Source organism: Nothoprocta perdicaria, unplaced genomic scaffold, assembly GCF_003342845.1.
Source record: "Nothoprocta perdicaria isolate Ctin4 unplaced genomic scaffold, notPer1 scaffold_0, whole genome shotgun sequence".
In the NCBI taxonomy this organism is placed as follows: Eukaryota; Metazoa; Chordata; class Aves; order Tinamiformes; family Tinamidae; genus Nothoprocta; species Nothoprocta perdicaria.
Genome location: NW_020454092.1, coordinates 92180 through 119187, shown reverse-complemented (window position 1 = coordinate 119187; position 27008 = coordinate 92180). Strand labels below are relative to the sequence as shown.

The window sequence follows — 27008 nt, the reverse complement described above, 5'->3', positions numbered from 1 at the left end:
CATCTCATTTTGCGGAGACTGCCAGAATTACTTTCAGAATTCGGTAAAAATAGATTAAAAAAAAAAGTCTCACCATGCACGTGAGAATGCAGAGAACACAGGCTCTCCCGCACTTTTCCAGTTCTCTCACATCTAGGCTGAGCTCTCCCTGGTTTATCCTACATCATCCGGTCTATCCTCTGGTCGCTCACTGCTCCAAGACACACAGGCAGGATGCTCATTTTCATTACAGCACCACACACAACCACTACTCCCCTTAACATCACAGTTCTCACCAGCCTTTCCTACTCCATTTAAAATCTTCATCTCACTCTTCCCAGTCACATCTTCCAAGCTCAGATCTTCTTCCCCTTGTGCTTACTGTTTCTTCCTGCCCTTTAAGCAGAGCACCACTATCCTCTTCAGGGACACCTCCCTAGCAAGGCCGTGGCCTGTGCTCTCCTTGGGCCCAGCACAGCCCCAGCTGGTAAGAAACCCCCCCAGAGCGTCACACACTGTGACGGGGAGCAAAGGGGGCCGGCACCGTGGGCTGGGCGCTGCACAGGAGAAGAGCAAACACGGCCTCTATTTCCCACCACCTAATACAAAAGAAAAACACATCAGGCTATCAATAAAACGTATCATCAAATTGCATCTTACCAATTAAGAAAAACACAGTAAGCTCAAGTCAAAAGAAAAAAAAATAGTGTTTTATTAACTACCACACTGTTATAATACACTTTAAACGTACAATAAGGTAGCCTTTAAATTTGAGGTGGTTTTAAGAATAACAAATGAACAGATTTCCAAATGTTTGTAAATAGGTGAACTGCAGTAATTATTGTTATACAGTTTTGGAAAATGGTATAGCACTTACAGACTGGCTATGTAACTTCATTTTGTACATTTTTCTATAATTGAAAATATAAACAGTAATTAAAAAATAAAAAGAAAATTCAGCATAATAAAAAAACATATATGTTTATCAGTTAAATGTACTGGATACATACAATTTTTAAGGGAAGAAGCAAAAAGGAAAGATGGCTGATATTTAAATGCAGATTGACTAACCAAAAACTAAACAACAAACAAATAAAAACCTCATAAAACCCCTAGTTCACTATGACTATATCCATATGTTTGGGAGTACTGTCAATATGGAAGTGATTTTTCTGTTGTATTTGCATATGTTATATTTTACTGGTAATTTACATGATGGCTTTTAAGGCCCTGGCAGACAGATGTTTTTGGAAAAAAGATCTGATAAAAATCACTGCTGAGACGCAATACACCTTATTTTTGGTCCTCCAATATTCAAGAGAAGGGATATACTTCACTATAACATTTGCCTTACCACCCAAATGCCTCAACCTATACACTTTTTTTTAAACATTTTAAACTTTTTAAACATTGGTTATATTGCCCACCTTGGTTATTGAAAGAATATTAACAAGACATCATTTTGGCAAATTAAATCTTAAACATGGCTTTTCAATAGGATTTAAAAGGTGACTATCCCTAGAGTTCCATGTTAAAATGTAGTTTTCAAAATCTTACAAGAGTAATGCTTAAAATATTGTACATAGTTAACCTAATTAAAATAATTAGCTTCAAAATGACAAGTTGATGAGCTAAGTAAAGCCTACACTATGTAACATTTGCTTGGAAACTTGATTTGTCAGTTATGCATAATAAAAATTCCAGTCATCAAGAAAATTACAAAATTTCTTTTATCATAACATGATTTCTTTTCACCCATCAACTTCTTTTATCTTACAATAGATAAATACCAACATGTTCTCATTTTTTACACTAAACCACACAGGATTGATGCATTTGGTTAGACTACCATTTCCATCGTTAAATTCATTTTTTTTTTTTAATATAACTTGGTAAAATTTCATCTCCTCTAGATTCCAAAAGTACCTACAAAACCCATGCAATTTTACCATTTTAATATACTATGGAATATCATACAAAGTAAGGCATTTCAGTGTCATGTATAACCAAGTTACTGTCAATCCAAAAATTTTTGCACATCAATAAAAAGATATCTAAGAACTTAGGAACAATATTCTTCTCACTACTGTATAAAAATAACCACAATTAATAGGTATCTTGTGTAATATTTACTCCATTGTCTCGTTTCCCGAAACTGTGACAAGCTGTAAAGGTATTTCAGTGTTGGTAAGAATATCTTGATTGCTGGTGCCAGATGTATTAACAGTTCCTATTCCTGAAACAGAACCTTGTTGAATATTTGCAAGGATAAGTGTTGTTCCTCCTGCAGTAATCAAAGTATCATCAGGTGTTGCTTCAACTGATGCCAGCACTGTACTGCTCGAGTGAATACCTTTTTTATTCTGATGTGTTTTAATATGTTTGGCAAGGTGGTCACTTCTCATAAAGCGTTTTGAGCACTCTGGACACACAAACTTCTTCTCACCTGTCACATTGGATAGAAGGAAAAAATATTTTCAAGAACTTAAAGAAAAAAACATGAACACAACAACAATAAAGATAACTTATTACCTGTCGGGGGCAGAATTCTAATACCATCTATACTGAAGAAAAAATAAACAAACACTACGAACTGGAATTATTTTTTTTTAAATTTCTAGGCACTCAAGGCAAATTCTTTAAAAGGATTTGTTTATTTTTCTGTCTCCGTGAGTTTTAGAAGTTCTTTTAGACAAGCTAAACAGCGCCATGTAACATCCTCAGGCTGCAGGTTTTGCTGCCTCTCAGTTTCACTGCATTAAATAAAACTTTAAGAGTAGCCCAAATCCTGCAGAATCCTGCCCAAATGCTGCAGGGAGGAGCATGTGAGCTCCCTTCAGAATCATCCTTGAGACCAAGAGACACAGGATCACAAGAAAATTCTGGTTGCAAAGGACCTCTGGAGCACTGGATCCTGACCTCCTGCTCTAAGGGTCACCTACTCAGGGCTGCTCACATGGTCAGGGGTCGACCAGGCAGCTCGGGGCTTTATCCATTCCGGTCTTGAAAAACGCTAAGGATGGAGACTGCACAACCCAGCACTGCACTGATGAAAGTTTTTCTTTATATCCCATCCAAAAGCCCCGTTTCAACTGCTGCCCTTTGTCTCTCACTCTCCTACCAAGCAGCACCCTGCAAAGTTTGGCTCTATCTACTCCCTGGTAAGATGGAAGCACTTGTTTCACTAGTGTTCTCATGTTAGACAAGAAGGAGAAGCCGGGGCATCTGTTTCTCTAGTGAGTAGTGTAAGCACGAAGCTGGCAATGCGAAACAAGGCTCTTTCCCAACTTCTAAATGGCATCTAACCTTAACTCTCCTATTTAATAAGTAGGAGAAAAGCCTTTTTAAAAAAATCCTGAATCAAAGTAAATCAAACATTAACCTGTGTTAACACTAGCTTGAAGCACCAATTTTGAACCAAACTAGTGCTGTTTTTCCTCTCTGAATCTACTAAGAAAGCCAAAATGCACACACAGCCTAAGTACTAACCAATTTTAGAAAATTCATACAACATTAAAATCCATCCCCTCCACCACCATCAAAATCCATTTTCTTCTTAGAAATCAAATAATTTTCATATTATTTCATTTTAGAATTTAATAATTTAAGGATTAAAAAATTTATCCAAGCCCCCTTGAGCGCACTCCTTGAGTTAAGAGCATGAAAACCTGTGTGTGTTCTTCGGTGTCGCTGGAGCTCATCGCTGCGAGTGAACCTCTTCCCACAGTACATCCAAGTACAGATAAACGGACGCTCTCCAGAATGCCAGCGGAGATGAGCTCTCAAATGGGAGGTTTTCCCATACACTTTGCCACAGCCTGGTATGTGACAAATGTGCTGCTTCTTTTTTCCCAAGTTGGAGCCCCTGTTAAAAGAAAAAAGAAAAAAAAAAGAAAAAAAAGAAAAAAAAAAGGTTAATCATTCATATAAATTCTTCCTAAATATTGGTCATATGTAAAAACAAGGTTACAAAGACCACAGATCTGGCAAATGGGTCTGAACAGCTTTTCATTTTTGCTTCAAATAAAATCAGGCCCAAGGATACTCCGTGAGAAGCTGGAGCTACATTCTGTAATGACACCCAGTTTCTGCAGCAAAGTAAATTTAATGGCAAGTTAGATTTAAATGACAGAAGTGTAGTCTTTAATGTATATGCATATGCAATTGGAAATAAAACCATTACAGCAACCCATACAATTTTGATCCTGAAGTCCCTGTATTTTAGGCCTCTCCCAGTTTCAGCTTTTGCTATGCCAAAGAAGGTTTTGGCAAAGAAAAACCACACATGACTGCAATTGCCAAAAGGGAAAGAGGAAATTTTGGCAAGTGAGAAGAGAACAGATGGGACTTTGGGCATGCTGGGAAAACCTGTAAAGCATTTTGGGTTGAAGGATAAGCAAATAACCTGTGTATTTCCACTAAAATGAGCAGAAGTGAAAGAGTTAATTTTGGTGCTATTTAAATTGGCTCTTTAGGAGTTCAGAAATAAAATCCATCCAAATTAACACACAATTCCCATGGAGTATAATCCAGACTCCTAAGTTTGATGCCTAACTTAAGACATTGCCTTATAGAAATGCTAGGTGACTGATTGAACAGAAGCACCCGCAGAAGTTCTTCTACACAACAGCTTTTGAGAAGATCACCAGAGAGGTAAGAGCCTCTGAAGATCCAGCAAAAGGGATCAGCCTGGCCAGTGCAGGGCTTCCTAACTGATTTATTCCAACTTAAGAGTTTGCTACCACTGAAAGGGACCCTCCAGGGCCCATATCTGGCTGGCAAGGCAGCCACAGGTCCATGCTAGTACATAGGGAAGACACTGGAACATGCAGCCAAGCATCAGGCCACTTTGTTCATCAGCAAGGGCAACTTAACGCAGCTTATGTGCAGTTTTCTGCACTCCAGACTGCATACCAACTCAAGACTTTTTTTGGATTTGTTTTCTTCATATGTTTTTCTATCCAACCACAACATCAGTTTTTGATAATTTTCCTACATCTAAATTCACAGGTTCACACCCTTCTACCACTTCCCCTCAAAAATTACAAAAGCAAAAATTAACTCCAATGTCAATTTCCTTCATATTATGTCATCTACACAAATAGCCCAGTATTCATGAGCTTTATTCAATCTCAAAGCAATTTAGCAAAACATCCTTAGATTCCGTCTTTCCCTTTTCTAGTTTCCAAGATTCTGCAGATAGCCAAGCTAAAGCAAACTCAGGCACCCACCCAAAACACCCAACTCTCTAGATACCACAGAAGAAGTTCAATATATTCTTCCCTCTGTCTCACTGCAACCACTTTCCGGCTCTCAGACTCTAAGTTCACCATCATCTAATGATCTGGTTCTAGACACTTTTTTCCAGCTTCTCTTTTGTGGTGGCTCATGGCATCTGGTAATTGCAGTGCTGCTTTTTGTCAATACAGGCAAAGAACATCCATGTCTTTTCCCCTTAGACTGTCTTGGTAACTGAAAGGATCCTCTACAGGCCCTGGCTATCCTGTATCTTTAACTGCGTGTTCTATTCCAAACAACCCTAAAATGTGCTCAGCTTATGTTTATTGTAACAAAATGTATCTCCCAAGTTGAGAATGCTTCTGTAATCAGATCTTTTTTTAGTATTTCATGCTCAACCATTTTGCAAAATTTACTATATTCCTCACTTCTGCAATAATCAGCACAAATATTTGTAATGTTGCATGACACACATAAATTACACAAAACCTCATCAAAATTCCATTAGAATAATTTTAATATTCTGAATTCAATCATTCAAAGAGGCTGAAATGAAAACAGCAGGTCAATGTTTTAGCCGAGATGAAAGGAAACCAAGGTTCAACTCCCGGGCAGTTTATTTTCCTTAGGTGGCATAATACGTGTAACTCTAAGCACCTTAACTAACTGGAAAGAGAATTCCTTGGTGGACTGTGAAGACTAAAGTGGAAGATCAGGGATTTGCCGGATGAAATCCACAAGGCCACTGTCTCTGAGTAACTATTTACTCTATGCATTCTCATATAGGCAACTGCTTGTACTCATCACGTGCTCTGACTGGTTGGGACACGAGCCAGGAGCCTCCTGGCCGCTGTGCAGCTGCGCAGTCTGGCATCGCGCCCCAGCTGCTAAGGGGCCCGTCGGGCAGTGCTTTCTTGCAGCCACAGTCACTAACTAAGGTCTATACTTCACCTGGGGTCTTCAAAGCAATCGATATTTAAGTGTCTTTACAGCACATTTTTATTTTATATAGATTGGACATCCTATTTCTCAATTATCAGGCAGAATGCAACGGCTGCAGTATTGAGAACCAAGACTTTCGGTCCACCAATACTTAATTCCTAGGAGGAACACTAGATATTTACTATGATGTAAGTTCAACAGTGATTTTAAGAATGTGATTTTAGAGTTCCAGATCTGAAGGGATTCTCCGGAGTGCTGTTCCTCTGTGGAGCTGGACAGCAGGCTCTCCAGGGCTGAGCAAGAGGAGGGTGCCATTTCCACCTAACTTGCAACGCCTAAGGCTCAAACCTAGCCAGCCCATTTGGGATCCTGGTCATCCTTCCCTTCTCCCTCTCTCATTCCCTACTTACTACATAGATGTAGAGCCATATATCTATAATTTACACATCTAATACGCCATCAATGGCTCTATTTCCTCCCTTCTCCCATGCCGAATACGATGAAGACAACAGCAGGTCCCTGCTTCACAGAACTGGTACAAATATAAACGCTTTGGAGGCTACAACGTGCTCCAACTCGGTATCAAGAGTCACAAAAAGAAAAGAAAGAAAAAAAAAAGACAAAAATAGAAAAGACAGCACGAAATGCCAAAACTCTGGCTATACTACACATGACATTATGACAGAGCCTGCATATGCAAGTTAACATGCTACTTCTTCCTACCTCACTCAGTGCACAGCAGTTTTTATTGAGTAAAGAGCTATTCATTTTTTTTCCATACTGTTTTAATGTGTTTTCCTTTTCCTGCCACTTATATATTATTTAAATACTGCTTTAAATACAGTTATTCCTTTCGCCAGAGTTTCTTTCTCATCATAGACACTCACAACCATTTAAGCCATTCGTCAGCACTAACAAATTTATCTTGCAACACACCTGCAGAGACCTTGAAGCAGCACCCTTGTTTCAGTAATTAAAAAAGGAGGCAGAAAGAGATTAAGACCCAAACTCCAACGTACACCAAGCTGAGGGGTCAAGTTCGAGATCCTAAAAGCATTTTCTACCACTGCGTTGCAATGCTCCCCATGCTCCCCATGCAGCTCAACTGACTTGCGGTGGCTTTGCGCAATGAACTTAGTGCTTCTGAAGTGGAAAATATGGGGTGGGCAAACAAACATTCTTCCACCTTCTGAGCCCTGATATTTTGACCTCCAAAAAATGAGTCATGTGCTCTTGTAGTGGCCCTTGTGAAGGACTTACCTTCAGATTTTCTTCCTTAAGCTCCCTATCCCATTCCCTCTACGCCTGGCAATTTCTGCTATACATGAATCAGACCACACTCGCTGCACAATCCTGATTCACCCCCTCGGCATCATGTATCACATGCCCTGACTGACATGGAGGTCATATGGAAAAAATGAAGTCATGCAATTTGCAACTAGATCATAATGCATATGCACAGGGGTTAAAGTTGCACAGGAAATATTAACTTTGGCACTTCCCTATTTTCTGTTTTTCAGTTTCACAATCTCAACATTATTATGAACATTATCTGAAGGAAACAATAAAATCTAATGTCCTGTTGTCTGAAACTGTATAGACACCCAGATGAATCATCAGCAGAGTTAAAAGATAAAAACAAAACACAAAATTACAGCACTGGAGATACCTGAGTAACTCCAGGAGCTATGGAACCTGATCAAAGTTCCATAGCTTTGGAGAAGGGAGACACTTTCCAGTAGGCTCTCTGCTTTTTTCTTTTGCTAGCCTGTGAGGGAATTCTACCTTTCAGTTGGAGAACTGCTCTAGCAACTGTATGTACTTTCACTCTTCTCCTGTATTCCATATGGACATTTCCAATGAATCTTAATGGCTGCACAGAGGAGAAAATAACCTGCCCTTCCTTCCAGCTGCAAACAATAAAGGCAGCAGTCTTTTATTGCATAAGCTGTTTCACATAAACTTAACTGCACACACCAGCTGGAATCCTATTTTTCTCATTTTTTTTTGATTGCAGCATTATATGGACTATATGCCACTGAATGTTACATACCTTCCACCACCTTCTTTGCAGTTGGGACATGTGCAAGCTACTCGTCGCAGTCTTTTTCCTTCTTGATGTGGTTGGTCCCCTTCCTCATCTACCACTTGTACTCTCAAATGTGTTAGATCATTGGCATTCAGTGTAGAATCACCACTGAGCTGCCACTCTTCTGGATCAGGCTCTTCTTCTTTAATCCTAATATCTGAGGAAGAGAATAAACACAGATCCATACGTAACCCATTAAATAGAGAGAAGAAAACCATAATGATAAAATCTTTTTATGGCTGAGAGCATTATGTCAGTCAAAAGTCAACATCCTTTAGCAAGTACTGACATTGCTTCTGTGCCCTTGTAATCCATAATGTATTTAAAAAGTTCATCTTACTATATATTTCAAAGCTGAAGGCAAGCTATAGCAAAGTACTAAAGTTTGAACTGCTCTTGGTAGGGAATGCTGCCACTGGACTATTCTCCTTGCTTGAAAGATAGGGAAAATGAAAGAATAAGAGATTGGACAGGGCTGAAAAAAATCCTGAAACTCTCATTTCAAATGCTCCCAAGTTTATGTTTGCGGAGGATTTCTCAATTAATATGAAATGCATAGAAACAGCCCCTCTAGATGATCACAAGTTCATCATAAGCTGCCCAACATGACCTGCCACGCTGCAATCTCCTGGAGCTTCAACACTACCATAATGGCAAGTTAACAGTCAATGCCACGAGCACCATACTTAGAATTGACTAATCAAATGTTCTGTGAAATATGCATTTAAGTAAAAACAGAATTTATACAAAAATTGTTAATAAAATGTTAATAAAAGTGTTAAAATTGGAAGCAATGTTAACAGAATAACTCATTCTAAGAACATTATTATCCTCATACTAAAACAATACTGTACAATATATTTACAAAGAAAAGAGCTGAATTCAGTAAGTACCACAAGTATACAAGTACCAACAACTCTCCTTGAAGAGGAAACCTGGACTGAATAGGAGTATGGTTTGCTTCTCAAAAAACCCCAGTGCCACTATTGAAGTCATATTCCATATAGCACAATTTAAAATCTTAAATATCGCAAAATTCCTAGAAATAAAGTCAAAGTAGTACTGTGTTAGTATTTTCACACTGTGTTTCTAGGTTACTTTTAGACCATAGGAAGTGGAGCTACTGCTCTAGGTACTACTCGGATGTCTCCTTCCAGTCTAGGCACGCAGATGAGCACGACATCAACTGACAATTTATAAACAGGACTGTTTCCCCAAAAGGCCCTTTAAATGTTTCATTATGCAGATGTTTTAAATAAAACAAAATTAGAAGAATTATCACAAGCTGATGTATTTGCTGAGCCTTTCCAGGATGCAGTACAGCTAGAGTGGATGGCATGGAATCCCCCAGAGAACATCTGAGCGCCGCAGGGGGGCCCTTCAAACCAGCCAGGCTGCTGCTCTGTCTTCACTGACACTCTAGCAGGTCTCGCTTCCTCTGCAATAGAAGTTGGGCCTAAAAAAATCAAAAAAAAAGCATCCCTCACAGCTCCTAAATCTCATGACAAGCTGATGGAAACACTGGTGAATTTGAGGTGACCTCAATTTAAATACAAGCAAAACGAAGGTTACATTTTTCCTTACAATTTTATTTCCTTGCTTTTGTATTTCCATATGCCCCTACTTCTACACAGAGCTCAATACTTAGTTCAAGATTGGTGTGAAGGGGAACTTGACATTACTATTTCAAACTGTCAACTGATTCTGAAAATATACATATATCCTGTTGAGTTTCTTGGCACCTACTGAGCTAGATTTGCTTTAGGTTTTCTTTTCACACCAAGGAATGAAACGGAGATTTTGGTGTACAATAATTCAGCTCCAAAGGGAGTATTTCATAGTTACAGAAAACCCAGAGCTGACTACAAAATGGGGCAAATTTAAGGGTATTAGATGAACAAAATAATAACTAAGAAATGTGTTTGTAGAGCTTCAGAGGGGCATAGCTAAAACTGAAAGGATGCAGATGTAAATGCAGCTAAATATTCCTGAGTAAGTCTTGGCTACAAGCTACAGCACAAACACAGTCAGGTCATTTACTTATTTCATCATGTATCAGATTAATGCATCAGTTAAACTGCTTCCAAACAGACGCATTAAGTCTTACCTTCTATCTTGTTCTGCCTCAATTAGGTCTTCCAAGAAAATGAATCTTACTCATTTATGAGAAAAGTTATTAGCTTATCCACCAGTGATAGCAATGTGAATACAGTGAGAGGGGAAGGAGTCAGTGGAAAATTGCTTCATTCACAGGCTTTACCACCACCTTAACATTTGAACATGACTGTCACTAACAGCATTCTCAGAATTTCTTGCCATTTCTCCAACTGTGGGCTTCTAGTTTAGCTTCTTTTCCTAGATGCTGAGAGCCACCATGCTTTTTTACTCAACTAAGCTTTACAAAATCTCAATCTGATCTTGCACATAATTTCCTACCAGTTCCCTTACAGTATCACAAATTGTCCATCTGCAATTCCAGGGGCTTCACAATCGGTCACACCTATTCAGTTATTTTTACAAACAGGTGCTTCCCTTTTATGCCCCCAAAATGAAACAAACGTTATGGGAAGTCTGGATTCAGAGATTATGGGTACCAGATTCTAAACCAATACTATATTATTAATGCCACCATGGGTAATATAATATAATTGAGACTTCTACATAGTAAGTGACTTAGTACACAGTACAGCACTTAGATTAAGAAAAATGAAATACAAAATGAATATTGAATACACAGGTTAAAAGTTGGCATGAACTTTAAACGCAGATTGAGAACTATCGCTTATCTATAAGAAATAATGAGGTGGACGTGGTCACCAAAAATGTGGACTTTCCCCCCTTTAGTCCCTACAAACTTCTGCCTTTTGAAACAGGCTGTCTAACACAAGCAGTAAGGCCCTCCCTATAACTTAGCATCTAAACATTGTCACATCAAGAGCCTTTTCTTTTCAGGAGGGCAGTCACTCATAGGATGCAGATGAGCATTTCCAGGATTTATAAAAGGCTCCAGGTGTCCTCAGGAGAAAATTTAGATGCTTTTTATGAGCCAGATGCCCTGATAAAAATTAGTTTGAGAGGTCAGGACCAACACGAGACCCCCTGAAACAGCGCACCAAAAGTGCTGAGACTGCAAAAGATGGCACATGGATTTTCAGCTGCCTTCTCCAAATAAAAAATAAAAATAAAAATAAAAATAAAAATAAAAATAAAAATAAAAATAAAAATAAAAATAAAAATAAAAATAAAAATAAAAATAAAAATAAAAATAAAAATAAAATCTCCAAAATAAAATCCTTCAGAAAAATGAAATGCCTCCAACTTCAAGGACGCTCCCTATTCATCCCTATATATGTCGCAGAGTTTACTTTTTGTTTCAGGAAGACTTTGTTAAAAAAAAAAAAAAAAACTGCTTTGGAACAGAGAGGGGAGAAAAAGCATAGGTAGCATCTACCCTCTGAGCCTCTGTATCTGCGCCACAGCTCCATCTTCTCAAGAAGTCAAGGAAAAAAATGCTGTTCTACTGCAAGGCAGTAGCTATTGCATTAGAAAAAACAAGTCGGACTAATTAAAGTTATGGAAACTTACTTACACTTGAAATGAGATAATTTACCATATGCTGTTAAGCAAGTTTGTGAAACGCATAAGAGCGTCATCATCCAATTCTTCCACAATTTATTAATTTCCTTTTGAAAATGATAAGGAAGAAGGGAATGCAATTCAAGCCCACTGAAAGCAAACTATTTACCCGAGATTGGTACATAAGTACATCTAATTCTTCCACTAACTGAAATATGTCAAGAGTTTCCAATTTATTTTTTTTTTCATATTAAAAATAGAACAGTGGGAGAATCATTTTTTAACTATTCTGATTTCACGCTATGCAAGCTAAATGGATAGCCACAAATTTTAAAAAAATCCTGAAACAGATGTTGCCAGATGAAAATATTTACTTAAAATGACTGCTTCAGTTCATGCCTTTCATAATTTTTTTTTTTTTAAATAATCTCATTCAATTTCATGTCAACACCCTGCTCTTCTCTCAAAAGCCACTCTAAAAAAAATCCCTTGCAAGAAAGAACGGCAAAACCGAAAGTAAAATTAGCGAGGTCAGAAAGAGGAACATAAACAGAAAAACTAAGCTGGGTAACACTGCAAACCAGCCAAAATCATTTACAACATTCTCAACGCCAGAAGAAAGCTAAGCTTTAAATTGCGGTACATTACCAGAAGCACTGAAACATTGATTCAACTACTTCACAGAATACAACTGTAAATACTCCATTCTTCCATTTTATTTGTATTTTATCTAACAGATGTTAGACATCTGTCTCAAGATACCAGCAGATGAAATTGCTTAGTCACTTACGAAAATATTTACCTAGAAAACTGCTTGCCAATTTTTTTTGACTATCAAAGTTATTTCAGACTTAGAGATAAAGACTCCAGGCTCTGGCAGGAGCTGAATGAAGTCCCCACCACAGAGAGGCAACCGCTCCCACTCCCTCTGCCAGTGCAGGTTGATCGACGGGTACGATTTGCAATGGCAGCAAATTCACGAGTCTATAAATAGCTGTGTGTAAGCCCAGAGCAGGAGGAACTAAGAAGATGTTAGAAATGAAAAATACAGTTTGGCTGTGGCACTTGAAGTTAGCTGTTGAGATGACCCCCTGACTTCGAACGGCAGGCCCAGCATCTTGGAAAACAGCTTGTAGTTTTATGCTGTTATATAAATGGCGCTTTTGGATGAAAAGTGTCAGGTCTGGTAAGCAGCAAGTCCCTGCTCAAGCCAGTGCTATTTCTCTCCATTCACTTTTGAGTTTCTTCAGATGCTATTGGCGTAGTCAAAAGGAGTATCAAAAAATATTATTAAATAAAAAGGTTGCAAAGACTTCTTTTATAAAACACAGTGTAAGACCTTGGTTAAGAATTTTTCTCACACACTCACAAAACAGTAAAGATGTCTACCACTGATTAGCTGGACAGCAAGGCCTAGAAGGACATCTCTTACACAGCAGGTTTAAGTTTCACCTCTCTAAAGCAGAACCTACAATTTTTATAGTTAACAGAACACTATTTTTATTCAGAATTCAGATAATTACCAAGACTCGGGAAAAAAATCAGTTAACTGAAAACTGAAAATAGATCTTGATTGTATTTGCTATGGAACGAAAAGCATCATTTTCATTGGTATTTTGCAGGCTTTTCATTGGGGTGGTTAAAGTGGGGAGTGAAAAAAAAAAGAGAGAAACTCTCTTTTTATCTCACTTCAAAACATTGGTAGTTTGCAGAAAAAAATAACCTCTCACCCTTTAGCTTTAACTTCTATTTCTTCCGCATATGTTCCCTCTTTCAATTTAAAATTAAACCCATTTTTCTTATTTGCAGGTCAGTAGAGCAAAGCATTTTCCCACTGCAGTAGAAATGTTTATTCAACTACCTGCCTCTGCTTGCAGGTATTAACTACCTGCATCATACTTACTCTTCACTCTAAAGAAGGGTGCCATGCAATACTGCAGGGAGGTGGAAACAAGGTGAGGAGCACTGCTGAACACCAGCAGACAACCAAGATGGTACTTTAGCCACCCGGCTACAGCCAGAACACCAGACGCACGGGGGAAAGATGCTGAGGGTCAATCAAGACAAGGCAGTCTGACTCTGTTCGTTAGGAACAATTTTATATTGATAGTTACTTTGGAAAAGGGAGTTTCTCTATAAATCTCCACCCCCTCTCTAATACAACTAGCTATTTTTAGCCATTCAAATCAGGCAATAGTTTCGACTGTTCACCTACTATTTCTGCTCATTTGATGACATTTCATATACTCCATTTACTCACTTCCCCTCACATATGAGATGCCTTACAGGAAAATGCCATTTAGGAATGCTTGATGGAATTCTGCTGTATCTGATTGTGAACAAGCACTAAAACTGTCTCAGTTTAAGGACAGTCAGGAGACAAATTAGTATCACAGCAGATTCAACTTCTTCTCACATGTCCTTCTTTTGGTTCCTCCTGCTTTCCATTTTTATCTTTCTACTTAAGTTCCTGCCATGTTACTTCATAAGCAATAACATGATCTCCTGATCCTACACCAAATGCAAACCTAAGGAATAAAGACGTTCTGATTCCTCTTATATTTCACATTAGTCATAAGGCTCTTTAAGTGTTAGACATAAGTTTGAGTCTAGTTGCAACACCATGCATAATACATGCATTTTGCTTCTAATCTCTGGACTCCCTTTCCTCTTTGGTAACAAGATGCAACAGAGACAAAGCAACATTTCTGCGGTCACAGAAAATGGAGAAGTTTAGAATCAAGATCACCCAGCGTAACTACAGCTGCAACACGCTCATGTTGTTCAGCGCTGTCACCTGCAAACCAGCGATGAGCAGAGACCACTGGCCTAGGTAATTTTTCATCAGTAAACGAAAAATTTACAAATTTACCATTTTTCATTGGTAAATCAGTCATATAGAAGTCTTTTCTGACAAAAAAAAAAAGGCAGAAAAGCCCAAATTATGAAATTCAAATCCCACATCCCTGACAGAGGATTTACCAAGAGCAGTAACCATCTAAGGAGTTTAACAAGTGGGCTTTTGAAAATAATCTCAGTCTAGCAGCTCCCCTTGGCATTTTTAAACTTGAAACTACATCCTTCTCACATGCTGCAACGGGCATACAATATACACATTTATTTTTGCAATTAAGGTTCAATATCTTAATGGAGCAGAACCTTAGTACACGATTATAGCAAATCTAGTGTTTTCCAGGCTATTATGTATGGTATTTCTCTCCCAAACTAAGTGCACAATGATATAATTAAACAGCTCCAGGTTCAGCAAGATGTCCTGAGCCTCAATCATCTCAGTTGCACCCTGGCATTGCAATGCCCTCTATCATACTATTTTACTCAAATAAACAAGTAGGTTTGATTTCCCTCCTTTCAGAAATACCTGTTTTAAGAAAACTACATTTCCTATCTGCTCACAGATATAAAACACACTGTGAGGTTTACCATTAATACTTGAACATACTGAAACATAATGCAAATACTTAGCACTAGAACATGGTGTATGCTCTTAAGCATTGCCACCATTTTGATATTTGCATCCTTGTTTCACTTCTGTTTTTATGAATTTTTCTAGATCTTGGTTACACCAATATTAATTCAGTACAAAATTAACTTAATGAAACAGATTGGCAAGAGCACCTCAGGAGTCCATAATTTTTTCAGGAATTAATAAACAACAGCAATCATTTTTCCAGAAAATTTTATCTATTCAGGACTGGGAAGGCAGGGGTAAACTAAAGACACCACTGTCCTGGATGTGTGGTAGCTAATGGTCAGATTTCTCCCTCCTCAATTCAGAATATAGACTTTTTTCTGCTTTATTGCACTTCGAAGCACTCCTAGACATTATATTAGAAGTGTTATCTAATATGAGCTTATAATTTAAGAAGTAAAATGGGAGTATATTCTATCATTACCATTGTTTCTCGTGAAACAGTAGTTTCAAATAAAAGCTACCATCACTTTAATTCACTGTATTTTGTAGCTTTCTGTAGCAAAACAATAATCTTATGATTATCACTGTTCAAACCTACTACACGCAATAAGAAAAAACAATTTTACAGAAAAAGAGTAAATACCTGCAGGGCTGCCAGCATTTTCTCCTTGATGCAGCTGAATACCAGCAGAATCTATAGAGTTCACTGTAACTGTCTGCAGGTTTGGCAACTGAGCAGTGCTTAGACTAACTGGAGTTGATGTCAACGTCCCACCTGCTGCAACTTGACCAAGGGTGAGAGTCTGCACAGGTGTGAGAGTTATTTGTTGACCAGGTGCATTCTGAATTTGCAAGTTCTGCAAATTCTGAACTCCTTGCACTTGAAATGTCTGCCAGGTTATCTGCCCAGAAGGGGTCACTGTTTGTGCCTGAATTAAAAAAGTTCCAGGATTCAACTGCAGCTGAAGATTCTGAAGAGCCTGCTGCGATATACTCTGACTCGCCTGCACCCCGTGGATTGTCTGCTGCGCGATGCCCTGTACAATCTGGGCCTGGCTCGTTGGCTGCTGGGACTCTTGAAGCTGTATGTGTTGTACAATTGGCTGTGCGGTGGAGACCTGAATATTCTGAGCCTGCGTGTCATCAGAGACTGACGTCTGGATGTAATTTCCCTGAAGATCAGAACTGTGAACCTGGCCACTAGTTGTGGACAAGTTGTTTGCATTTTGTTCCAATATACTCGAACTGTCTATGGTAACGGGCAATTGTGATGAAGATGACGTTGGCACAAACAAGTCATTATCGGTGGTGGTTTCTGTAATTTCAGGAGAAACTTGCTCACCAGTCCTTTCAGAAGTATCTGAACTATCCATGGCTTGCCCAGTATTTATCAAGTGCCCATCGGCATTAATGCCTGCTGTCATGGTTTGAGAACCACTGCCAAGTCCCAGAGAATCTAGATCAACACTATTGATGGGTACAAAAGTAATATTTCCTGGCAGTCCAAGAGGGACGTTCGCAACTACTTGTGCTTGGCCAGGAAAAGACGAACCACCGATTGCAACTCCCTGAACTTGGACTTGACCGGACTGTGATAAGATATTCTGTGCTCCAGAGGCAATTATGGTTTGATTTGAGCCGGGAATGATCTGAATTTGACCAGTTTCTTGATTTATGCCACTATTATCGGAAGAGGTTGCAAAGCCAAGCTGAACCTGCTGACCATCCGCCGTCTGGATCTGGGGTATTACTTGATACTGTACATTAGACACTGTACCATTCGATGAATCTGATCCTGGTGCAACAGAAAAGATTTGTTGATTTTGCAAACTCTGAATAGGAAGGACATACTGCCCACTTGAAGTTACTGTGGCAGCACCTGGGATCTGTACTATATTACCAGCTTCATCCTTTATAGTGGCAGGAGCTGCAGACAAGACCTCCCATCTATTTGGAGTTCCTGCTAATTGTACAGAAGTCAAATCCCCTGTCTGAATAAAAGAAAAGAAAAGAAAAAAATAAGTTAAAACAACAGACATACATATTACATGCTAGAACAATCATGCAATTCAATACTAGAGATTGATGAACTATTGAGAAACATGCAGTACAGCCCATATAAACAGTAGCAGCTGGATTAGGACCAGTAAATACATTTTTAAGTGAGCTAATGCCTAAGTGAGGGTAACCAACCTGTGCTCTGCAAGCTGCATAGGGTTCTCAAGCAGGTCAAACGCAGCTCCTGTGCCATGTGTACACCACATGGCCAGCAGCACGGTTATTCTGGTGGGAGGGCTGCTGGATAATCCAAATCCCTGGCTTTGGAAGAAGGGAACTGGCAGGGGCTGCTGAAGCTCTATCGACACCAGGTCACATAGGGATTTGGCTGTATGTTTTACCCAGCCTGATACCTCTTGCACCCACGTGGAGCGAAGCCTACGTCACCTCTTCCTCCAGGGCCTCACTGCTTTTGGGCTCGCTGGTGCGCACACATGTGCGTGTGATGCCTTAGTGTGTGTGTGAGGCCAGTCCTGCGGGTGCACGTGCATGCTGTGTCTGAGTGTCTGTGTCTCTCAGAAACACAGAGGGTTAAAAGGTAGCTCAGTCATGGGGTTGGAAGGACTGGACGGCCCCTTTTTAAATTGTGCGCAAGTCCTAATATTTATAAGCTTATGTGAGTTATGTTGCACTACCAAAGAAAGCTTCCAAAACTAAGGACTTTTACACTGAAATGACAGTTTGATTAGTCATGTGCATCTGTCTGAGGAGAAAAAAAAAATCTATCTTCATTAAGTTGGAACAATAGAATAGGTCATGGATGGTTAATGATTAAAGAACCCTAAGGACAGATGTACTACGCCTTTGTTTCTTATTCAGTAAAGGTAAATTGCACTTACCTTTTTTTACCAAAGCAAGCTTTTTCAGAATAGAGTATTAAGAATTAGAGTTAACATCCTACAATGCTTAGCCCAGATTTCTGTAGTCAACCAACAAGGAATTTTAAACAAGCATCCATTTAAAAAACATGCAGACATGAAGGTAAGTTTCTCCTAACTACAGAACTACTGGTCCTCCAGAAACGAGCAAGTAACTTGTCCTACAACTCATTCAGCATTAACTGTGAAACAGATTCCTCTTGGCAGAGCTCACAGCACACAGCAATAAAAGCTAGTGGGTCCTTTGCACTGACTCGGTCATCACTCCTATTAGGGGAACTACCAGAGCATCCCACAGCTTCCATCTGATGCTGCTCTCCAATTTCCTTTAGAATAAAAGCTGGATATGCCAAAAACAACCCAGAGCCAACTCTTGCCTAACATGCTGTTGGATTTAGCCAGCTGAAGTTAACCCTGTGCCCCGCATCAGAGGACAAGTACTCCATGACTTAAGCTGGGCCTTTGCTAGTTTCACTTTCTTCTTCTCTTCTGAGCTGCAAGGCTGAAAGATTCATATACACAAAATGAAGTGTACATATTTATTTCTAAAAAATAAGTTTTATTATTTTCTGATAAGAAAACCCACATCTTGGTTCTAAATTATTATAATAGCTGTAACAATATCTTCTTTTTACCCTGAAAGATACATATAAGCTTTCAAGTAGTTTATTAGTAGGTATAATCACCAAAAACAACTAACTTTGGTATCTTACTGTTTTAAAAAAATAGAAGAAAAAAGGTGTTGGTAATCTCATTCTACTACTTGGTTTCTTCTCATGCTGATTATCCCTTCATTTAAATTTCAGTTAAAATCCTTTAGTCTTTCAAGCTTATCCTAGCTGGACAAGTTTCTGCAATATTCTATATTGTACCATACTATCTAGAAATAGGCCAAAAAAACACCACTTTCCTCTGTTATCACATAGACTCTGATGTTGGGTAATATTTACACGCAGCTACTGGTTGCTGAAAAGAAAGTTCAGAACTAATCAGTCGAGCAGTACATAAATATTTATTAACTGCACATTTTATTGAACATCAGAAGACTGAGAAAAGTCGTAAGTAAACAGCAATCAGGAAATATGCAAAGCCAAAAAACCATCACTACAACTTGATGTATTGTGCTTATAATGACCTGTGCTATTATAAGAGTAAATATATTTTAACATGATGATATTATCCATTAAAACAGGGAAAGAAAAAGTAATAGGAAACATACCCGGCTGACCTAAGCCTGCTGCCTGCTGTGTTTGTACACAACCAACCATTAACGGTTTAGACTCTAACTGCACTCACTTAATAAGCAACTGTATATCTATACAAAGCACATTCCTTCTAGCAGAAGGGACTAGCAGTTCAAAGGGAACCTACCTCCTTCACCATGCAGATACGACCAACTGTTTACTCTTCAACTCCTTCCCCAGAACATCTTGATTTCCACATCTCCAAACAATGGCCTTTGCCATCTGCATCTTGGGCACACACCTCTCCTCACTTTTCCACAATACTCTGGCAGCTATCAAAATTAGTAGCATTAAAGCAGGAAAGAACACTCTATGGTAAAATAGTGTTTGAGGATGATCTGCAACCTCAACTGGCCATTGCTTTGTCATAACAAGTCAACTGTCACATTCTTTCTCAAAGATTGAATTGCTGGCTGGACATTTCTTCAAGTCCTCTTCCCCCCCCAAATAAACCATAGCAATCGTTCACATCTAGAAGCAATCAAGAATTACTTTAGTACCTGAAGCCCTACCACTGGCATGTAAGCAGCAACATCAACATCTCACTCGCTCACTGATCCCTAAGAGCACAGTCCTAAATTGAACAGTTTTTCACTCTCCCAGCCATATGTTAGAATTACTTAGAGAGAGAAAGCAACAATTCTTATCAGTTGATAGACAGATAGGAGCTATTCTGTTAAGAGAAGGCTGTCCAGCTGCAACCCAAAGTTTGTGTGTCAAGAGAAGGGGAAAAGATCAGAGCAAAGTTCAGCATTAGCACTGCTTAGCCAAGGAGGAAAGCACAGGAAGCAACAAGGAATTCACTGGAAGAGGCGTCAGGAAACAAGGGAACGAGACAGGAACAAAGCAGAGGTAGCTGGAATGGGGCACTGGAAGAATAAAAATCAAACAGTATGTTCACCTGAACAAAGGTCAGGTATCCCAAAGTGTGGAAGCCGCAAGTGACAGCCAGCCTGTCTTTCGATTCTTAAATCAGGTTTTATTCTTTCCACTAGGTAACACAATGCGAGTTCTCTCCCTGAGCTGAAATTCCCATCTCTGAATAATGAAGGGTCATAATAAGTAAAGCTCTAGTAACCGCATCTTATTCAATCCATTCAGAAGAAACTAAAGGAAGATTAAGTTAAATGAAGAAGATGACAAAGAGAGAAGCATATACAGAAGATAACATGTTTTAAGTCATCTTTTAAAGGTCTTTAAGAGATGGGACTTGGATTGGAAAAAATAAAACATTCTTTATCAAAGTAAACTGGAAAGGGAGATATATCACCACCACCTGCAAGTTGCAGGCACATGCGTTTCAACAAGCCAAACACAATGAACTGGACACATGGCATTTTGCAATCAGTATTTTTCCGCTAAAGAATTCATGTGTGCCAGTCTGCTGGGGACCACTTTTACTGCACACTTCGGAAAGCACTTCTGCTCCAGTTATTCCAGGAGCAAGAGCATCAGGAAATCTGATGAAGTGTCACATACCTAATGAACATGATTGGCCATGTCTCATCCAAATTGTTGTTTTACGAAAGAGTTGGGGTTCAAACACATGAGTGTAATACCACGTGTTTACCAGGCTACAGTAAACTATCTGTACGTTCTTAGGTTATTATAAATATTAAGATAAAGTGTACTTGCTTCAACTCTTTCATTAAAGTATGAGCTAATACATTCTATCTCGCATTTGCCCCAGGTTAAGAACGTGTTCACCATGTTCACCATCAGCCACCGTGGTTCAACTGACACAAAGCTGCCTGTTAAGCCAAATTAATTCTGTCGCATCTCTCAGTCTTCTGCCAATGAAGCCACTCAACTCAGAGAAATACACTCATCAGTATCAAAAGTTTAGAGAATCAAATACTGTTTCGGGGGAAAAAAAGTATTAGCTGGGACTGCTTATAACATTATTTTTGAAGACATGCTTAATTTGCTAACCAAATCTAACATGTAATACTACCTCACATAAGGAAGATGCACCTCTTTTTGCTTGACAGACAACTGGGCTAAAACCTTCATTTTTTTAAGCCTGTTTTTATCACTAGAAGTTCGCAACCTCTCTAGACTAAAACAGCAGATCCCTGACACATCCCTAAGATAAACAAAAAAACCTGCTGTACTAAGGAATAAGATGCCACGGGAAGGGAGCTTTTTGTTTCATTTCATTTTCATTTTTTAATATTATTCTCTATTTAGCTGCATGAGTAACTAGAATTTTGAGTATGAGTTTGCATTGAATGATTCTGATTCCTTAAGCCTTCAGCTCAGGTTTTGAAGGCTCTATCAAATCATGAGGAGCTACAAGCTGGTCAACCTCACCTGGACCTGAGAAGGCCACAAACGACCAACCATGGAAGCTGCTTCCAAGCGTATGAAGGACAAAGTGATCAGGGTAATCAACGAATGATGCTAACCAACCTGACAGCCTGATAAGCAGCTCGGTGGGTAAGGGTGAGAAGACTTTCAACACTGTCTCTAATTCTGTAGGGATTAACATCCCTACAGAAAAGCAAATGAAGAACAGGTTAAGCAAGCGGACAGTGAGGTGGACTGAAAACCAGAACCGCCAGGTTCAGAGAGCAATCATCAACTGTATGACATGGAGACCTAGTAGTCACTAGTAGTCTACTCCCAAAGCTGGCACGTGAGCTAACACTGTTTAACATCTTTGTTAATGACCAAGACACTGGACAGAGGGCACCTTAGGCAAGTCTGCAGACCGTACACAGCTGGCAGGGTTCATACACAAAGATGGTTGTGCTGTCAACACAGGATGAACGTGAGGATGAACGAGGAATCAGGGCATTTAACATACAAGGAGAGGCTGGGAGAGCTGGGACTGGTCAGCCTTGAGAAGGCTTAGGGCAGATATTTTCAGCTTATGTAACCACCTGATTGAAAGGCTGTAAGGAAAAAACTTTTCTCAGTGGTACCCAATGAAGAGACAAGATAGAGTGGGAACAAACTGAAATACAAGAAACTTCATATAAATATAAAAGGTATTTAAAAAAGAAAAGATGGTCAGAGCCATCAGCTTCCTCCGCCAGCCTGCCAGTCTGCTTAATTTATCCACCAGACTTTCCATCCTTCGCTTCCATCAGTCTTGCACTGTATCCACATCTATCCCATCCTTGCATTGTATCCACACCACAACCATAAGAACAATCCTTGGAAACGGGATACTTCAAGAGAATCTCATTTACTGTGCACTGCAATCAATTAAGAGCACACACGCAAATGGTTCCCATCTCAACTTTGTTCCTTATTAAAGCCAGGTCTGACCATCAAGACCATGTTTGACCAGAATTTTAGAACCTATTTCCTCTTTTCTTTCCTCCCCTATGCACTGCTCTCTCATCTTCTGTGTTACTTCTCCTCCTTACTTCACACTAAAAATCTTCTCATATGTTTAAACAGAAATAAAACTAGAGCTAAGTATTTACAACTAACCCTTTACACACACCCCTCAAAAAAAAAAAAAAAACCCAGAAACATTGAAACTATTCAATGATAAATAACAAAAACTTTTTTCAGACCTCAAATTTCCAAGACAGAAATACAGCCAGAGAAGCCAAAAATACACAGGCTGTCATTTTAGGTCAGACAGTTGTGCATGCCATTCCAACAAGGCTTCCTACATGCAAGCAGACAGGAATAATCTGTGGAGGAGTTTCCGAGGCCAACATTTGAATCAACCACAGATGCAGCTCTATGTCACCGAGAGAAAGAGTCTCAAGGTGGGGGAGGCCACAGGGGATCATGAATTCAACAATTCAGGAGGGGAAAAGAAAAAAAAAAAAAAAAAAAAAGCCAACACAAATAACAGAACACAAAGCACTGGTGTCAGATACTCGCAGGCAGGATACATCACAATAACCAAGCCTAAGCAGGAGTGGTCTCCAGCATCAAGGCACAAAAACAAGATCAGCATTAATGTCTGCTAATGTTTTCTCCTCCCAAAGTAAGTACAGCTGTAACCGGAATCCTGAGCCAAACTGTGGCCTAGAGATAGTCTGCTCAGTTCACTGACAGAAGGATCAACAGGAAAACGAGGTTGACTCTAGTTCTTGTAAACTGTCTCCTTCGCTTGCTTTTAATACCCAGCAGTTGCCATATTCATTAGTCTCTTGATTCCCACTCTAATTATTTCAGTGGCATACAAGGGGTATGCAGACATAGAATCACAGAGCAATTTCAGTTGGAAGGGACCCCTGAAGGTCATTTAATCCAAATTCTGGGCTCAGAACAGGGCCAACCAGCTCACAGCAAACATGACGGCGTTTGCTTCAGCTCCTCCCCAAATCTCAGACATGCCATATTCCCGGCATTCCTATGGGAGTTTTGTTGCCGTCGCTGTTGTTTTTAAATCACTGCCCTGGTCTCTTGGGGAGCAGCTGCAGCATACCACTTCAGACAGGAAAGCAGTGTGCAATAACTGGCTAGTGAAGCATACTGGCTCCAGCCCTGCCATTTCCTACCAAGGGAATGTCAGTAAAACATTAACAGAATAACCTCAGCACATTGCTCTGCTATACTCACATGTGAGAGCCATGCTACTGCTTCTAAAAGCAACTGCCTACTCGTTTATCTTCTATTGTCCACTCATACGGTTTGAAACCCCTACCAGACATTCAGCAGTCCCAAATGCAAGCCAAGTATGGAAAATACTGGGAAAGGTTCCCAACTGCAAGGCACTTGCAGTTACTTAGGCACCATCATCCATACACACAAATCAAACAGATACTTCTACAATCCTGGGAAACAGAAGATCATTACAGTTCCAAGAAGACGAAAGACGTGTCCATGCACTTAGGTCTTGCTTTCCGCACATGTTGTTACCAGGCACCTAAAATTCAAACGGTTTTAGATCCTCCCTCCTTCTCCCACCCCCCAAAAATAAGCATACAGGGATCAAGAGAAATCTTTATTACATTAAATCCCATTCAGCATCCTGGTTTTGTTCTTTTTAAGGAACATGTTTCAGTGACTTGATTCCCTCCCCTTCCTCTTTCAAAGTTATCTTAAACAACTCCAGTGTTTAGTTCAGTTTTTATAAGTATCCCATTTGTATTTAGCTCCCACCCATAACATTCAGATCCATGGGAGGGGCCTCTCTGCATGTATGAATAGTAGTAAGTGCATTTATACCTACAGAAAGCTTTAGCCAAGGTTTCAGCTTCTCATAAGCAGTTTCCACATTGCCCCAAAAGCCCCCTTACACATAAACATAATTGCACATGAATTTAATAAGAATAATGTTCTTCTTAGGGATTAGTTTGCCAATTTAGAACCACTAAGCACTACTCGTCCTGTACCAGCACTCCAGCATCCATTCAGCCCCAGGGCTGCTCATACTAAGCAATAAGCTCAGTTTCAAAAAGCCTAATTTCAGCTTCAATATGATACCAGGTTTAAAGCAGATAAGAGGGGAAGAAAATATCTTACAATTATCATTCACACTACAATGAGCATGTTTAAGCAAGAGGTGACACTCTACTGTGCAGCACTGTGCACATCTAACATTACGCAACACCATTTCACAGGTATTTAGGCACCTGCCAATGCCTAGAAAGATTCTGAAGGGCATTCTCTGTCACTAGCCTTATTCCTGCTGCAGGACTGCAGACAAATATTTTGCTTCAGTTTCTCTTTTATGTAAAGTATGTTAAAACATATAAGCGAAAATGCCAAATATTTTAAAGTTTGGCTTATGCACTTAGCATATTTAACATTATCATTCCTGTTCTGACCTTTGTTAAGAGTCTTCCAAAGCTACTGCTGTATCAGTCCACCAGTGCAGTGCTTTGCAGTCTTTTTTTTTCCCCCAATTTGCTGAATCACAGCTATGTCCAAGACTGTGTTATAGCAAGTTTAGAAAACACCAGACTTGTTTTAAATAAATTGAAAAAAAAAAAAAAGAATTTTTTGATCATTTTAAAAACCTCTCTGTAGGGAAGTCATATATGTGATTTCATTAGTACTATGATCAAAGGATACCTAATCTGCTCATTCTAGCCACAGTGAGTAATTCTCTTCCTATATAGCAGTGTTTTAGGCATCAGTTACTTCAAAATGCCCTACCTCCACCAATGCCCGGTGCCTACACTAGGCACTACAAGCACACGTGAGGAAAAGTTTGCCTTGAGCAGCTAAGGCACACGGAGCTTTCTGGAAGCCTCTTGTTACGGCGGTGGTCAGAAGGGCCTCCACCAGTGCGGATCTGCAGCCTGCGAGATCCACCTCCTCACCCAGGGTCCCAAGGTCACGAGGGCTCCCTTCGGAGCAGCCAGCGGAGGAGCGATAAGCAGCGGAGCCCCGGGCGCGGCCGGCGGGGCCGCCGATAACTGTACCTAGAGGCGGCGGCGGCGGCGCTGGCACAGGAAGCGGCTCCGCGCCGCCGCGGCGGCTCCCACACAGCCATTTTACGCGCGGCGGCGGCCGCGCTGCCAGGCGGCCTTCATTTTGTGCGGCGCGCGCGGCGGGCGCGCGCTCCCGCGCAGGTGGAGGGTGGATGCCCGCGGCCCCGGCGCCGTCGGCCGCGCCCGGCCCGGCCCGGGGGAGGCGGCGGCGGCTCCCCCGCCTGCCCCCCGCTGCGCAGAGCGGCGGCCCGGGGGAGGGGGGGAGCGGCGCTCCCGGGAGCAGGCTCCTCCTGGAGAGGCAGGGGAGCCCGGGGACCCCTCTCCTGGCAGGTCGGCCTTGCTATCGTCCCTCCCCCCGGGCGGGCAGTGCCGTGTGTCCCGTCCCTCCCCCCGGGCGGGCTGGCTGTGCCGTCTCTCCCCCCGGCAGGCCGTGCGAGCGCGGCGGGGCGGGCACTCACCGCTCCGGCAGGCTGAGAGGCGGCGGCGGCCTCGTCCTCCTCCGGCGACGGCGGCCCGATCTTGCTGCAGGTGGCCGCCAGCAGCGCGAGCGGTGACGGCTGCGCGTCCTACCCACAAGGGGCGGGTTCAGGGAGAGACGGGGTGGCGGTGAGCGCGGGGCCGCGGCCGCGCTCCCCGCACACGCGCGCACAGGAAGCGGCGGCGGCGGCGGCTCCCGCTCACAACGTGTCACGGGCGGGGGGGCGGGCGGGCCCGCGCTCACCTGGGGGGCGGCGGCGGCCGCGGCGGCGCCGTTGCCGTTGCCGTGCTGGAGGTACTCGCCGTGGCTGCTGCTGTCCACGTCCAAGGCAGCCATTTCCTCTTGTTTCACGGGCTTCTCGGGAGCTGCGGGCGCAGCGGGGAGGGGGAGGGGAGCGTCACTGACGGGCGCGATCACCCCCCCCCCTCCCTCCCTCCCTCCCTCCCGCGGCCTCCCCCCCTCCCGCCCGCTCCCCCCCCCTAACCCCGGCGCTCCCCCCGCCCTCCCGCACGGAGCCCTCCTCCTCCTCCTCCTCCTCCTCCCCGCGCTGCTGCCCCTGCCCCTCTTCTCCCTCCTCCCCCTGCTCCTCCTGCTGCTGCTCTCAGTGCCGCTCTCGCCTCGCTCGCGCACGGACGCTCGGCGGGAAGCGCGGGGCCGCAGCAGGAGCGCCGCGGGGCGCTGCGTACGTACCGGTCATGGCGGGAGCGGCGGGCGGGCGGGCGGCCGGCTGCGCGGGCGGC

General features: G+C 41.4%; 1 protein-coding gene across 3 annotated transcripts; it reads right to left on the bottom strand.

The window, feature by feature from the left end:
* Window positions 1–671: 671 nt before the first annotated feature.
* SP3 (Sp3 transcription factor) lies at window positions 672–25729 on the bottom strand. 3 transcript variants are annotated; one of them, XM_026042472.1, is made up of 5 exons: window positions 25513–25729; window positions 15901–17248; window positions 8213–8405; window positions 3648–3844; window positions 672–2425 (listed from the first exon to the last, which is right to left on the bottom strand). In XM_026042472.1, exons 2-5 carry the CDS (start codon window positions 16679–16681, stop codon window positions 2109–2111), a joined length of 1488 nt encoding a protein of 495 aa, XP_025898257.1. In that variant the 5' UTR covers window positions 16682–17248; window positions 25513–25729; the 3' UTR covers window positions 672–2108. The 3 variants fall into 3 exon arrangements, with proteins under 3 accessions (XP_025898257.1, XP_025898187.1, XP_025898117.1); XM_026042402.1 differs by lacking the exon at window positions 25513–25729 and having other exon boundaries at window positions 15901–17052; window positions 17158–17445; XM_026042332.1 differs by lacking the exon at window positions 25513–25729 and having other exon boundaries at window positions 15901–17446.
* Between the last annotated feature and the right edge of the window lie 1279 nt (window positions 25730–27008).

What these genes read in the sequence shown, in the direction of transcription:
- SP3 (XM_026042332.1), bottom strand. Translation starts at nt 17,296, where the DNA reads ATGTCTGTTGTTTTAACTTATTTTTTTCTTTTCTTTTCTTTTATTCAG. An exon ending in AAATGCTGGCAGCCCTGCAG is followed by an intron (nt 8,406 to 15,900) that starts GTATTTACTCTT and finishes TCTCTTCCTCAG; the next exon opens with ATATTAGGATTAAAGAAGAA. An exon ending in TGCAAAGAAGGTGGTGGAAG is followed by an intron (nt 3,845 to 8,212) that starts GTATGTAACATT and finishes TTCTTTTAACAG; the next exon opens with GGGCTCCAACTTGGGAAAAA.